Source organism: Filicampus tigris, chromosome 3 (assembly GCF_054856515.1).
Source record: "Filicampus tigris isolate MCC_2025a chromosome 3, RoL_Ftig_1.0, whole genome shotgun sequence".
NCBI classification, from domain to species: Eukaryota; Metazoa; Chordata; class Actinopteri; order Syngnathiformes; family Syngnathidae; genus Filicampus; species Filicampus tigris.
The window spans coordinates 24,467,148-24,481,927 of NC_141219.1; the positions used below are offsets into that span (position 1 = coordinate 24,467,148).

The 14,780-nt window shown below is 40.5% G+C and overlaps 1 protein-coding gene across 2 annotated transcripts in view; it reads right to left on the minus strand.

The window, feature by feature from the left end:
* Positions 1 to 14,780, minus strand: part of adamts7 (a disintegrin-like and metallopeptidase (reprolysin type) with thrombospondin type 1 motif, 7) — a 105,784-nt gene that overhangs the window by 12,800 nt on the left and 78,204 nt on the right. For both annotated transcript variants that reach the window (XM_086026597.1, XM_086026598.1), the window contains exons 17-23: positions 14,598 to 14,724; positions 11,111 to 11,324; positions 7,109 to 8,755; positions 6,591 to 6,743; positions 5,308 to 5,481; positions 4,751 to 4,897; positions 1,624 to 1,786 (exon numbers count right to left, since the gene is read on the minus strand). In XM_086026597.1, the coding sequence (XP_085882723.1) occupies positions 1,624 to 1,786; positions 4,751 to 4,897; positions 5,308 to 5,481; positions 6,591 to 6,743; positions 7,109 to 8,755; positions 11,111 to 11,324; positions 14,598 to 14,724 (2,625 nt within the window). The remainder of the gene's footprint in view (positions 1 to 1,623; positions 1,787 to 4,750; positions 4,898 to 5,307; positions 5,482 to 6,590; positions 6,744 to 7,108; positions 8,756 to 11,110; positions 11,325 to 14,597; positions 14,725 to 14,780) is intronic.

Sequence of the window (14,780 nt, forward strand, 5' to 3'; positions counted from 1 at the left end):
TGTGCATCTTGGTGAACTTCAGAAAACTATTTTGGCTGTAGCTATTCCGCAAATGTAAGGTTACAGTATGTATACATATATATTAGAGGTGTAACGGTTCACAAAAGTCACGGTTCGGTGCGCACCTCGGTATGGGGGTCACGGTTCGGTACAGGTTTGGTACAGCAATAAGTCTCAAATGCATACCGAAAATAAACACACAGATTAGTGATTTGTAACATTGGTCTACAGTGTATATGACGAAACAATTGCAATTGCACAGAAGAAGCCCAAAAGCGAACTTTTTTTTGCACATTATGTCACTATGTAACTACGTTTCAGCAGTTGAAAAGCATTTTGTTAATTAATTTAAACATTAAGAAATACAATAACAATACCCACCAACCAAGCCAAGCCGTCTCTCTTGATCGTCGTCGCCAGCGTCCGGGGTGGGAGCAGGTAGCTTCCTGCTCTTCGACTTCAGGCTCGAAGTAGTATGGTTGAATTCCGAGCTGTCTGATAGCTTGGCCTTGTACTTGGTCATCGGCAGAATCGGAATACAAAATCTTCGACTCAGAACTAAAGTCGGAGCTGCTGTGTTGAGATGTTTTCTAGTTGAAGGTGTGTAGTAGGTATTAACGTTGCCTACAGTCTAAAAAACTGGCGGCAATCATCGTTCATTTAGTGTGCACAATTACTCATTCCCACTTCAGTCTCTGTAAATATCCCGACTGGTGCTTTTTGCCCCAATACGTGCTCACTGTGGACCGCAACGAAGCAGTGTGCGAGTGTGCGCGTACTGCCAGCCTCCCTGCTCCATCTTATCTGTTCACTTCCACATTTCTTCATTCTTATACAAGTGAGCCATGGAGAGCTTAATCCTAGTGTGTTGAAGTGGTTATAAGTACATAAATTTTGGAGCCAATTGATTGCTGTTTTGGGACGTTATAAGCAATGAAAGTACAATGATTTACAATGGACAAACCGCGTTTGGTTCCCGTTGTGACTTCCACCCAGACATGGAGAGAATAGAAGGGGGTGTGGCCATATTCCTCATTAAAAGTGGACGTTATTCATGCTGTAACTTATTTCCTAATTTCTCCAAAATGATTGGATGAAATAGAAAATGACAACACGTTTCATTTACCCGGGCAGAAAATATATAAACCTGTTAGTGAAAAACAAGGCCTTTCTGAGGCAAGTGTCCTTTTAAGCAGAATGCCGTGTTTCAACTAGTGCATCAGCTGGGAACGTATTCTTGAAAAAAATATGCTTGGGTTGATTTCCCCTTTAAATATCACTTCACTCTATTAAAAAAATATTAGCACAAAGTAACTGAGGGCAAAGACGAATTGCTATGCCGTTGATGAATAAAGTGAGAGCATCTCCAATCAACTCTCACAGGATTTTGTCTATTATTGCTGAACATTGACCTGAACACTCACTCTCCGCACCTGCTATGAATTTTCACAATGACGGCCAGGACACTAGAACAATGATATTCTGTTAAAGGTTTAATGCCGGAATTATACTAAATTGCACAAAAAAAATTAAAAAGCAGATTAACCAACACGAGTTGACCAAATTATTAATTGAAATTATTAATTGAGTGGGTATTATGTGTAATGCAAATCATTCTCTCACCGGAAGGATTCTTGTGGCATTCATCCAATTGACACTTCTGTGTGCTCCCCGGTTGCACCTCATGGTCACACTCAGTTTGATCCAACTCTTCTTCTGTCTCAGCTTTTGTGTTAACACACTTGATGAGTCGCCGCTGTACTCCACTGCCACAGGACGCTGAGCACTGAAGGGAAAATGTACGTGTGACTCATTTACACGTAATGCACTTCAAAGCTTGCAGAAAGTGCTAATGAAGTGCTAAGTGCTTGGTTATAAATAATGGTGTGACAGGTTGGGTGCAGGTTCACTGTTTGTGATGATTCGAGGGAGTCATGACTTACAGTTAAGTTAAGGATGCATCTCTGGGGGAAAAGAGAGCACTTCAAATTTCAACCCAAACATATTTTTTTCTAGAATATGTTCGCAGCAGGCCCACTAGTTGAAACAAGGCATTCTGATTAATTTTAAATTTGTGGAATATGAATTAAGCAGGCGCGGCACGTTGGCCGACTGGTTAGCACGTCCGCCTCACAGTTCAGAGGTCGTGGATTCGATCCCGGCTCCGGCCTCCCTGTGTGGAGTTTGCACGTTCTCCCCGTGCCTGCGTGGGTTTTCTCCGGGTACTCCGGTTTCCTCCCACATTCCAAAAACATGCATGGTAAATTGATTGGAGACTCTAAATTGTCCCTAGGTGTGATTGTGAGTGCGGATGTTTGTTTGTCTCTGTGTGCCCTGCAATTGGCTGGCAACCAATTCAGGGTGTCCCCCGCCTACTGCCCGAAGACAGCTGGGATAGGCTCCAGCACGCCCCGCGACCCTTGTGAGGACAAGCGGTATAGGTAATGGATGGATGGATAAATTAAGCAGCAAAATGCACTCGTTTTTAGCCCATTTTGTCTTCTATCAACTGAAAATGACATCACAACTGCTCACAACGACCAATCACGGATCAGATTGAAAAAACAGGTCAGCCGTGATTGGTCGTTATGAGCAAAAGTGAGCAGCAAAAGTGATGTCATTTTCAGTCGACAGAAGACAAAATGGCCGCCCCCAGAGATGGCTAAGAACGAGTGCATTTTGCTGCTTAACTTATATTCCACAAACTCTAAATTAATCAGAATGCTGTGTTTCAACTAGTGGGCCTGCTGGGAACATATTCTTGAAAAAAATATGTTTGGGTTGACTTACACTTTAACTCATATTCCGCATTTATATTCCTGGATGCTTCGTAGGATACCTGTATATCTTGCATGTGTTTTGGTCAAAGACCATTTTGGGTTGACTTCACTTTAAAATAGCTTATCTACAGTATTTGTATGGCAGCCATTCCATTCCAGTATCTATTGAAATTTCACAAACCACAGTGTCTCAAACATAATGTGAGGGAAGTGGGAGGACGTGGCGGTGCTTCAGCAAGACTGGAATAAGGCAAAACTTTATAAAGGATGCACAAATCAAAACACGTTCAAAACATTGTCCTGGCTTTTTAATTTTAATCAATGACCAATTTCTCCAGATAAATACTACAAACCATAATGTTTTTTATTTAGCTCCAGTGGCTCCAATTTGTGAGTATTTTGTCATGGCATAAAAAAATGTTGGATCTCAAAATGCAGGGTTTTATAACAAAGCTATTGGGGTGTATTCATGTTGAGTACCATACCTGAAAATAAAAAGAACATTTTTGTTCTTCCTTTGCAAAGAGCTACACTGTCCTCCACAATTATTGCCACCCCTGGTTAAGATGTATTTGAAAGCTTCTAATAAATTCTTTTTAATAATATAGGATCCAAATTAAAAATACATTGGTACTGGCGCACTTGTGCTGTGAGAGGCAGTGTTTTACCAGCCACGTGTACCGAGCACATTTCAGGGGGTACGTGGAAACATTTTACTTGCAAGGTGATGAGTGAATGTTCTCAATCATTTCACAAGTCCGTCAATGAAATGGAACGTGTGAGCTACAACTTGACAAGGGTTTTGTTCCAGATAATTAATGTTTAAGTGGCTGATTAAAGAGAACTTATGCAAATGAGCTCCACTCGTGTTTGGTAAATGTTAAAACCATTATAAAGTCAGGTATATTATTGATTCTGATTTCATATTTTTAAATATATATTATGTATTTATTTTGAAGGCAACATTATTTTTTTTTTTTATGTTTGATTTGAATTAAAAAGAAGACTACCCAGTGGTGTTACCAGGGTTCCAGGTCTGGGTGGGCATAAGTCTTACCTGGGGGGGCAAAAAAGTGCAACAAAGTTCAAGTAGGTCGAAATCCAGCGTAGGGCTACTACACCTTAAAATGTGTTTTGTTTTCTCCTTAGTTGAGATAACTGTTGTTGTATTTGGGCTAAACAAATAAAAGTTGATTTGATTTTATTTGACTTATTTGAAGACATCCATAACTGAACAGTATGGACATGCAAGTGACAATGTTTTTGTTTTGTTTTGGGTTCTACCATCAGCACTACATCCAGTTTTCTTTGGGTGGGCAGAGCGTGTACGTGGGTGGGCACTGCCCACCCCCCTGGTAACGCCCCTGAGACTGCCTATTAATTTAATGTTAAAATTAAGGAGAAATTATTTTCATTTAATAATCAGCAGTGTTACGTTCTAATTTTGGAGTATCATCAACACGTATGAGTGAGGCGATACTCATGGTATGACAAAAGGGAGTCAGCAGTACACATTACAAAAAAGGTTGGGAACCACGAGGAGATCAAAATGCTACCCAAAGTTATAACACATTTAGCTACTCTTTACCCTTTGTTTGTCTGATTCTTGTCTGTTTAACCCCATTCATTATATGTTGTTACTATGAGTATTGAGAGGATAAGAAATTGATGGTCATTTTTCCAAAACTAAGGCAAACGATCGCAACGGTGGTAGCGTACTCTGAAAAAAAATGTTGTGCATCATTTACTCAATTGTATTTTGTCAATTGGTTGCACAAAATAAAATATCTGAATCCAGATATATTTTTCCAAGGGGTTTATACATCTACTTTAAAAATGTGTCTGGATACAGATGACTTTATTATGTGTAACCACTTGGCGAAATAAAATTGAGTAAACTCAACCATCCTTTTTTTCAGTGTACAGGTCAAATGCCATTTCTATATATTGTGTGTTTGAACGGAGTGTACCTGTCCCCAAGATCCAATTAGCCACTGAGCACAAGGCTGAGGATTACAGGGCTGAATGTTGCTGGGTTTAAGGCCAGCATCACATAGGTCCGCCTCTGGGCAGGTGACAAGTCGTTGCTGTTCTCCACCTCCACAAACCTCTGAACACTTGAGTTCAACACACACAATAACGGCTATGCAAAATGGTGAACATAGCACAAAGTGAAAGGTGAGACAAGTGCAACCTTTATACAGTGTATAGTAAAAAGAACATGTGGCCTTCAGAAACATCCCAAAACCGTTTCTATTGGAATCTGTTTCGTTAGCTTTGTGAAAAGCAAACCAAGACCTATGAGCAAACCACCTTTGAAATAAAATGGTGAAAGAAAAAAAAAACCTTAGCTTGTATTCAGTTTTGTAGCATGCAGTAAAGAAGATCACAACATGTAAAGCAGACTCAAAAGTGATGTGATGACACGTTGTCAGAAACATTCAACTTGATAAACCTCCCCTTAAGGCAGACACAATAGGTGGTGTAATAGGAGCAGTTATCTCAATTTAAGTGTTATGTTAGGCACCTGTCCCCAGGAAGAAGTGTACCAGTGGAGGCATGGCTGAAGATTACAGGGCCTTTGGGTTTGTGGCCTGGAGGTCATTGCCCGACAGTGGAAAGGTCGTAGAGGTCTCTGATCCCGCATGTCGAAACACTGGACCTCTCGGGACTTTATACCACCTCCACAATTCCTGGAGCACTACAAAAAGATACACAGTCACATGACTCAAGGATTTCTTGGAAAAGGATCTGTTTTGAATTCCAGACCAGCTATGCTCCAAGCATGTATTAATTCCAATGAATACATAAATAAGTACAGTAGTAGTAGTTACACTTCAGGAAGTCTCCAGTAGCAGGTGCGCAATGGTGACATGATTTTAACTGTAATTCACGATTGAATGAGAGCAATACTGCCAGCGCTGAGTGGATGAATTACATCTGTAAGATATCTTATGAAACATGCATGAAGGCACAAGCCTTTAAAGCAGAAAGTACGACCCGGGGCGCCACATCAGGCATATCCTCACTCTTTGACTGGCCCTCACAGTTTTTATTGAGTGAAAAAAAAAAGAAAACCTCACAATGTTTTTATCTTCAATGCAGTGCTTTTATTTTGATGCGAATGAGTGCAGGCGGTATCAACAAGCAAGGGCAACTACTTTTGTCTTCAGTGTCACCGTCTTAGTTACAGAGAACTGTAGAGACTTTTTTTAGAGTGACCACCGACAATGTCACATATTGGCAACACTCTTACACAGTAACCGAGGACTAGGGGGATTTACCCTGATAATCAATTAGGAGTCTCAACTCGCAATGGCTAATATGAGTTGGTGTTTAGTGCTCACAATGTTAACACACTTGTAAATGTACATAAAACAGTTGATGTGTAGACACAATTTTAGCATAGCATAAAAAAAACATAGCATAAAAAACAAGAAGAATATTATTAAAACAATACCGTTTCATGTTTAAAAAATACATTAAATTCATATGGATACTGTTTAAGGTTGACATGTTGGCATGGGCCTCTACAACCGCTACAGCTCCTCACACGGTCCCTCTGGAAAATTAATTGCCAACTCTTGCTTTTGAGGCGAGCCACAGATTAATAACAGAGAAAGGATAGTTTGGACCGTAGGGTAATTGAATAATCAATCACGATTTCCTGCCCAAAAGCCATCAACTGCTGAATGTGTTGAATGTAAACCGAATACAAATGAACAGCATGTGGAATGTCAGCAATGCAAATTCCAAATCCCAAAGGAGGACAAAAAACGTGTTGGTAAAATAAAACATGGCCAATCTCACCTTAGTCCATTCTCCAACTCTCCACATGGAGCAGGGGCGCAGATAGCAACGCTGGGCAGGTGTGGGCCTCTTAGCTGGGTCACAATCAGACTCGGAGCCAGTACTGCACGCCAAGGTCCTCCAGATAGCACCCAGACCGCAGCTTGTGGAGCACTGCCCAGAAATACGGTAACATATTCCAACAACAAAAAAAAAAAAGACTGTTCACCAGATTAGCAAGTGACCTTGGTACACGGGAGAAACCCCATTTCATTTCTGATATCAGGCTTAGTCTTTAAAACTATGAGAGATTGGTAGCATGCTATGTGTAAAATATTTGGAAATTATACTGCACATTGAGGCAAATTCAGTGAATGAATCATATAACGTATTAAATGGTTATGTACGGTGTATCTGCTTTCACTTAAATATAGACAGTCACCAAAACAGAAAATAAAGACAGCAACAGTGAGACACAGCCAAACTTGTTCCTCTGAGAAAGTACAAGAACGGAGTGGAATTGATTGATCAAGACTTACAGAGCTCCAGTCGCTAGTGACCCAAAAGGCCACGACTTGTGTAGCGGCTGGCGTTTGTTCTGACATTTTCTGTGGAAGTGGCCAAAGAGAAGAATGCTGGCTTGGTGAGATATTCATTGTTGGTTTTTGTGTGGTAAAAGGTTGAATGGCTGCAGTGTTCAACATTGGGGGAATATATGAAGAGTCAGGGTCACTCGCAAGACCAGATCTTACGATTGGGGGAATTAGAACTTGATTGTAGTCATAGTCATCAAATAGAGCTGATGATGTGTACAACGAGGAATCTGCCGCAGTCCTTTCAGTAGAAGCTTTCGTTAGAGGCTGTACCTTTGTTACTGGCTGGAAATCATCCGGGGGAGGCTGAGTGCATCCTTCCTGGTTTGTAGGCGTCTGCAATTGTATTCCAGCATTTTGATTACCTGACGTGAGCAGATCAGAGGAAAGGAGAGGAGTGGAACTTTCAGAGGGAGGCAGTGAGGTTGTACTGAGGCCACTCTCAGATACTCTGGGATTTTCTTGACTGGTAACCAAGTGTGTAGTGAGATGGGACGGACGCAGATTTTCCAGGCTATGATCAGGTGAAAATGCTGTTGATTCGTAGTTTGAGTAGCTTGTAGTAGTTTGAGTAAGATATAATTCTGAAGTTCCAACAGTTCCTGGCACTGAGGAGGATAAAACCTCAGGATTCGCAAATTGTGACATTGTGTAAGTTTGGTGCAATTTTAAGTCATCCTCTTCTCGTGAGTTGACTGACAATGTGACAGTGTGACGGTTGTCAGTTTGAATTCCAGGCATTGAAACGGCATGCGATGGAGTGAATTCCCCAGTGTGATTTCCCCCCCCTGTGGAATTGTGGTTATTTGCAGCCTCTTCTGCATCATGCCCCACATTCTTACTTATTGTAGACGCCCTGGTAGTGTCATCCAGAGGGGAGCTTGTTATTATTGTTTCAGACCGCAGGAGATGATCATGTCCATCTTTTCGCAATGAATGTTCTGGTGGTGACCGAGTGGTGTACACAGGCAGAAGATAATCTTCAGCAAGGTAGTCATTAAAATTCCCCAAATGCTTTTGAGCGGGTTCTCCTTTTACAGGGCTTCCAATATCCTTCATGTTGTTTTTAGTAATGCTCCCTGGTTCTGCAGGTTTCAAAGAAGGAGTTGTGTACGTCACACCGCCAGTTGGATCTTCCTCGAGCAGAAAATCCATTTCCTGGCTGCTCCCTGAATCTATTCCGCCATTCTCATCTGATAAGTCTTCATGAAAGTTGATGAAGTTGTAGTCATAGTAAAAGTCATCCACTTTAGGAGTATTGTCTTCACTTTCTATCTTATTGTGATAATGAAAGTCTTCAAAAATGTTATTCAAGTCATTTGGATCATCATTTTTTGATTGGACTTTGGTGGGACTGTACTTCGGAGGTAGTTTGGCCACAGGTATGGAGTTAATTTCATTAAACACTTCTTCGCTTGGCCATCCACTTCCGGACCAGTCGATATCACCAAAATTGTCCACAACTTGAGGACAGTCCTGGATTGAACAGGTACTAAGAGAGAGGGGCTTCTTTTGCGGGTCGCAGTCCACGTCGTTGTTTCTGGAGCAGGTAACGTTACGCCGACGTACTCCTCTTCCGCACGACAGTGAACACTGCATGAATGAAGCAATGACAGAATACATTAGCTCAATATCCAACCTTTAACAAAGTGAAAGCAGACAACGACGGCTACTTGTAATTGTTTTTATGACATTTATAACTAATCTCCACTCAAACGCTAAGTGTTAAGCATTTTTGTGATATTTGTGCAAAGCAAAATGTCATAGAACCACCAAGAGACTTTTTTGAACATATTAACAATGGACATGTATGCGTGTCCATGTTCAGTGGAAATCCCATGTGTAAAAATATACCATGCTCTTATCCCACATCAAATCGTAAATGTGAATGCTACAAAAAAATCTGGCTGGCTGTGAACTTATATTATTAAAGACTGTACAAGGTGGAAGCTTTCATGTTTCAAACAGCATGGGATGGAAATGTTAAGATTTAATGAAACTGGGGTAGAACTTGCTCTTTTTCTAAACTGGAACTGGGGCGTTAGTCGGGGTGGAGGAAAGTCCAACCACCAAATCTTTTTGGCACAAAATCTTTCGACATCTGTTAGAAAGCTGAAGAGAAAGACTTAAAAATTGCAGCACAATGACCAAAATAATATATCAGCAGTGCTTTTGCTTGGAACAACAATGTGGTTGGGTCAAGATGTGCCAACCCACAAACAGGAACATATCTGGGAAAAAAAACTAACAAACTGAATGACTATGCAAGGTGCTAAACAAAGTCATACTTTCAATATGTCAGTCCATCCATTTTCTATAGCCCTTGGATCGCTGGTGAATTGGCGCATTTTCCAACTGCCTTTAGGGTCAGAGGAGGACAATACTCGGGTCTGGTTGGCAGCCAATCTCAAGGCTCTCAATAAATATGTCCACATGCAATAGTTCCTATTATTTAACTCCTCTCATTGACTTATGAACAAATACCTGTTTAATTTCATTACATTTTTCTTGCAAAAATACAGTTTATGTGTGCTGATCCTCAAGGTGCCGGGCTGAACCTAAATGGGGGCATTTTGCCCCTAAAAATTGAGGCATTGCAATAATTTTTTTTCATCTACTCGCGCTTGTGCGAACAGTAAATTTGCAGATTTAAAAAAAATATATATACTCTTGAATATATTTTGTTGCTGACAAAATCCTGCTTCACACTTCAGCCTATTTATCAGTTATATAGTTAAAATGAGAGAAATGTGAATATTTACACAAGTCGATTTACATTGTGCGCCCCAAAATTTTGTACTTGCAGCCACCTACAATTTCAGGTTAGGGGCCCTATGCTGATTGTGAAAAAAAAGTTAGTCTGGAGCTGTGATCCTAGGGTGGACCAGGTTCAACTTTCATAGTGCTGTGAGTTGGATTTATGCAAACCGAGATACATCGTGTGTCAGAAAAGTTGAAGGACTAGTGTCACAAGATAGCTATATTAGTTTCCCTTGGTCCAGACAATCAACCAGCACGTCTACAAAGACATCCTGTGGTGTTTGCTTCTTTCAGTTCACAAGAAGAAGACTGGCGGCTTTCACTATTACAACACCTGTTTTCTGAAGCCGAGTCATGATTGGTTGTTATCTGAGCCCTGAGTAACTGTGATGTCATATACAGTCGACAGAAGTGAAAAAACGGCTGCCCCCTGAGATGGCTAAAAACAGGTGGATTTTTCTGCTTAACTCATTCCACAAACGCAATATTAATCAGATTGCCGAGTTTAGACAAGTGATGGCACATAATATTGCAAATAATTTTGGGGGGTTGACTTTCTCTTTAAGCTTTTTTTATTTTTATTTCATTCGTTAAAAAGTTTTTTCAATTTTAGGTTTGGTTATTTCGTTAGTTTCCGCTAACGATCACCTTGGCTCTGTGTGAATTTTTCCTCTTTCCCAAGTAAAGGGGTCATCAAGGGAACTGTTTAAGATGTAGACGACATCAATATTGCCGTGACAACAGAGCTGTGGAGGATCGTGAAAGAATCCTTCCAGGTGGACATGAACGCATAAGACTCGAAGGGGATTATTTCACACACAAGACAATACAATTTTATTTAAATAGCGCATTTCATCAACATGAGAAAACGTGTAGTTTGGATTTGAATGATATCTTTTGTGATAGGCGTCCTGTAATGTTTCTGACACACCTTGTATTGGTGTGGGGAGAAAACAGATGGATGTTGTAAACAAAAAGAGACAATTGTTTAGTCCTTTGTTCGTTACATTCAAATCAACAATAGCAAAGACTTAAACTTGAAATTAAACAACGGCAAGTTCAAATAAGACAGTCTATGCTAGTTTAAATCGAGCATGAAATCTTGCATGTGAAAACGATATTATAGAACATGACAATTTCTCATGACATTTTTACGTAAACAGTCGTATTCCAGGCCACACTCCTCACCTTTGACCAACTGCCAGTGGTCCAATCTGCCGGGCAGGGGATGTCTGTGTTACAGGACAAAACGGACTCAGGTTTTGGGATGTGCTCACATTGACTGGGCTGTAAGGCTTTCTGATCATCCACGCCGATGGCTTGTATGCACAGCACTGTCCTTTTAGCCACGCCAGAGCTCCCACAGCTTGCTGAACATTTCTGCCATTCACCGACCCACCATCTGCACTCAAACACAGACTTAGGATTTTACTGTCCGCATGAAACACAATGGCTATGCGGAGGTTTTGGCCAATTGTGCATTCAGCGGTGCTTTAAAAATGTCAAATATGATTGTGATGATAAGCCATGCAAAAATAAAAACATTAACAATACTGTATTGTATTTGCTAAGAAACTATAGGTTTTTTTTTAGCAAACACAGTAGTAGTTCTTATAAGCACTACAAATGCACAGTTGTGAACAATCATGATGAGTAGTGGGACAAGGACTGTTTTTTATTCTTTAAAGACCGTGTGTGATGCCATTTCAGAAAATGCCAAATGAAATCAAAGTAAAGTGATTAAAACATCATAGGAAAAAAAGCATGAAAAAAATTATTTCCATTGCTAATCGTTTTCCCGAAGTGAGATCCTGGCGAGCGACAAAGCCGGAAGTGTAATGTCAATACTTTTTAATCTTTACATGCTTCCCCTTGGGGATGTCATCAGTAGACACGGCATCAGCTTCCACAGCTGCGCTGATGACACACAGCTCTACATTAGCCTGTCTCCAGATGACACTGGACCTATTGATACCCTTTTAAAATTATACTTCAGAAATTAAGTCATGGATGGCAGAGAATATTTCCTACAGCTCAATCAGGACAAAATCGAGGTTTTAGTTATCAGCCCTGAAGGTCAGCGAGAGAAACCTTTACCAAAACTACTAGATTTTAAACCCTCACAATGTATAAAGAACCTGGGCGTCATTCTAGACTCTGAGCCCAGTTTTATTCCTCACAATAAAAATGTAACCAAGATCGTTTTTTATCATCTTAGTAATACTGCCAGAGTCCACCCGTTTCTCTCTCAGGCTAACACGGTGGTGCTGATGCATGCTTTTATTTCATGTCGTTTAGATTATTGTAACGCCCTGCTTTCTGGCCTTCCCCAAAAAGAGTATTTCCACCTTACAATTACTCCAGAATTCAGCCGCTCGGGTGCTGACGAGAACCAGAGGGCGGGAGCACATTACAGTTTTAAAAATCGCTATATTGGCTCCCTGTGTGTTTCAGGATCAATTTTAAGGTACTTTTATTAGTTTCTAAATGTCTTAATGGTCTTAGGCCACCTTATTTATCTGATTTGCTTTCATACCAGCCCTCGTGGATCCTGAGGTCCTCTGGCGCCAGTCTTTTAATTATTCTTACGGTGAGGACCAAAACGCATGGCGAGGTTGCATTCCGCCATTTTAGTCCTCAACGTTGGAATAGCCTGCCAGAGTACGTCAGGTCTGCAGAGACTGTTGATATTTTTAAGAGGAAGCTCAAGACATACCATTTTACTTTGGCTTTTAAATAATTGCTCTTAGTCTCTTACTATTTTCATCCAATCTTATTATTTTAAATATTAGCTCCAGTGTTTCCTCAAGGGGGGCCTTCGCGTCATTCCCCTCAGCATGGAGGAGCTTCCCTTGGGTACTCTTTCCTCATATGATTTCTCTGTGCCCTGCCATGTCTCTTTTTTAGGTTGTATGTGTGTGTGTGCGTGCGACTGCAGGTGTGCTTGTGTACATTGTGAGGGGGAATGGAAAGCGGGAGCGGGTTTTCCTTTTCATGGTGTATTTTGATGTTTTTAGTGTACAGCACTTTGAGTTGCATTTTATGTGTGAAAAGTGCTATATAAATAAAATTTGACGATTGATTGATTGATTGATGTCATTTTAAGACAACAATGGCAGAACGCAACAGGGAAAGTGTACAAAGCCAGTCAGAAATCCATTCAGAAAGTGAAATTTCAAATTTATCTGAGGGGAAACCAGATGTTTGAAGAGTTGGAGGAAGAGGAGGTTGGTAGCATGATGCATGTTGGACCATACATGTACAAGGCAGAAACTCAGCATGCTGAAAATTATGTGCAAGAACGACCGGACATGGGGTGGAGGCGAGACCTATTGAGATTAGCAGAATGGTAAGATATCTTGGCTACGGTTGTTTGGAATCCGATGCTGTGCCGTGCTGTAAATTATGCACAATGAGATGACATACTTGCTCCATTTATTCTGCTAGCACTGAGAGCAACATACGGTTATAGTGGGTTGGTGTCCTACATTGTGAAATAAGCTTTATTTCTTGTCATTGCTTTATGTCTTTTCATGTCTTTATATTTAATGAATCAAAAAATGCAAATGAATTTACAGTAAGATTGACGTATTATTGGGAGTTTTCCAAGGGGATGTGGCATGCTCATTCATCAACAAAGTCATCTATTTTCAAACAAACAGAAATTCTAAGACACATTTTCAAAATGTATTGTAATCACACCTACCTTTTTACAAACCCTTTATCATAAGCAAAACGGGTGAGAAAACAAAGATCTTCGAATTGCTTGTAACAAAGATCACTCGCCGACACCGGTGTGAAATTCATTCGCTATGCGAGAACGGCACTGGTCAATTTATGTGCCCTATTCTTATCTTTTGGCCACCCGAAAAATATTGGCCTGAATGTGTACAATGCATCACCACACAGCAATGGGGCATTTCGCCGAAAAACGTGATAACAACGGCAAAGAGCAGTTAACGGGACAATCGGGAATTCAGCACAATGGCTGACTGGCGACTCGGCCTTCTTTAAATGATGCCACCCACCAAATATTACCGGACATTGACCAACATTAGCATTTTGGTCGTTAAGCGAGTTGCTATGGGTCTAATTAGGAATCTGCATGGGTTGCGGTAAAAAAACTAACGAAAGAATGCTTAAAATACTTTTAGCCTTTAGTATTACTCCAAAGATGGTTGGTACAGTTTTCTTCACAATTCATCTTTAAAATATGTACGCTATAAGGAATACATCGAATTGACAGATGATTGTGTATACATGACCCAATCTCACAATTTCTCATATTCTGTACGATTTAAAGTACAACATGTGTTTTTAAAAGAGTGTCAAAAAAGAATCAGAGCAATTCTGTTGCTCTACAAAACTGTTTCTGCTCGAACGTTGCTTTTTCTTTCAGTTGGAAAGTTTTATAACCCATCAAAAATTATGTTTGTTGTCTATTGGGGTAGTACATTGCCAGTGGAAGATGAACTGGAATTTAAAAATCAACTAACAGTACAGAGTACTGCAGTTTTCTACACATGACTACAAAATAAACAATTGACTTCCACCAATTGTTTATGATAATTCTGACAATTCTGTCTCTCGGAAGGATAACCTTAAACTTGTGTAGAACTTTTAACTTGTTAACTTGCCTACGTGGCTCTTGCTGCAAGTAATGTCTCAAACTCACATGGCTGGACAAGGCTCCTTGTTGCAGGTGGTTTGGTTGTCATCAGGTCGGGTTAAAGGGTCACAAAATGACATATCCACTATCCCATTGGTTCTTTCCACACAGTGAAAAATCTGCCTCTGAACACCTGGAATGACCATGAAATGAGAGGTTTTCAGCCAGAAAAGCATTCCTGCACACCTA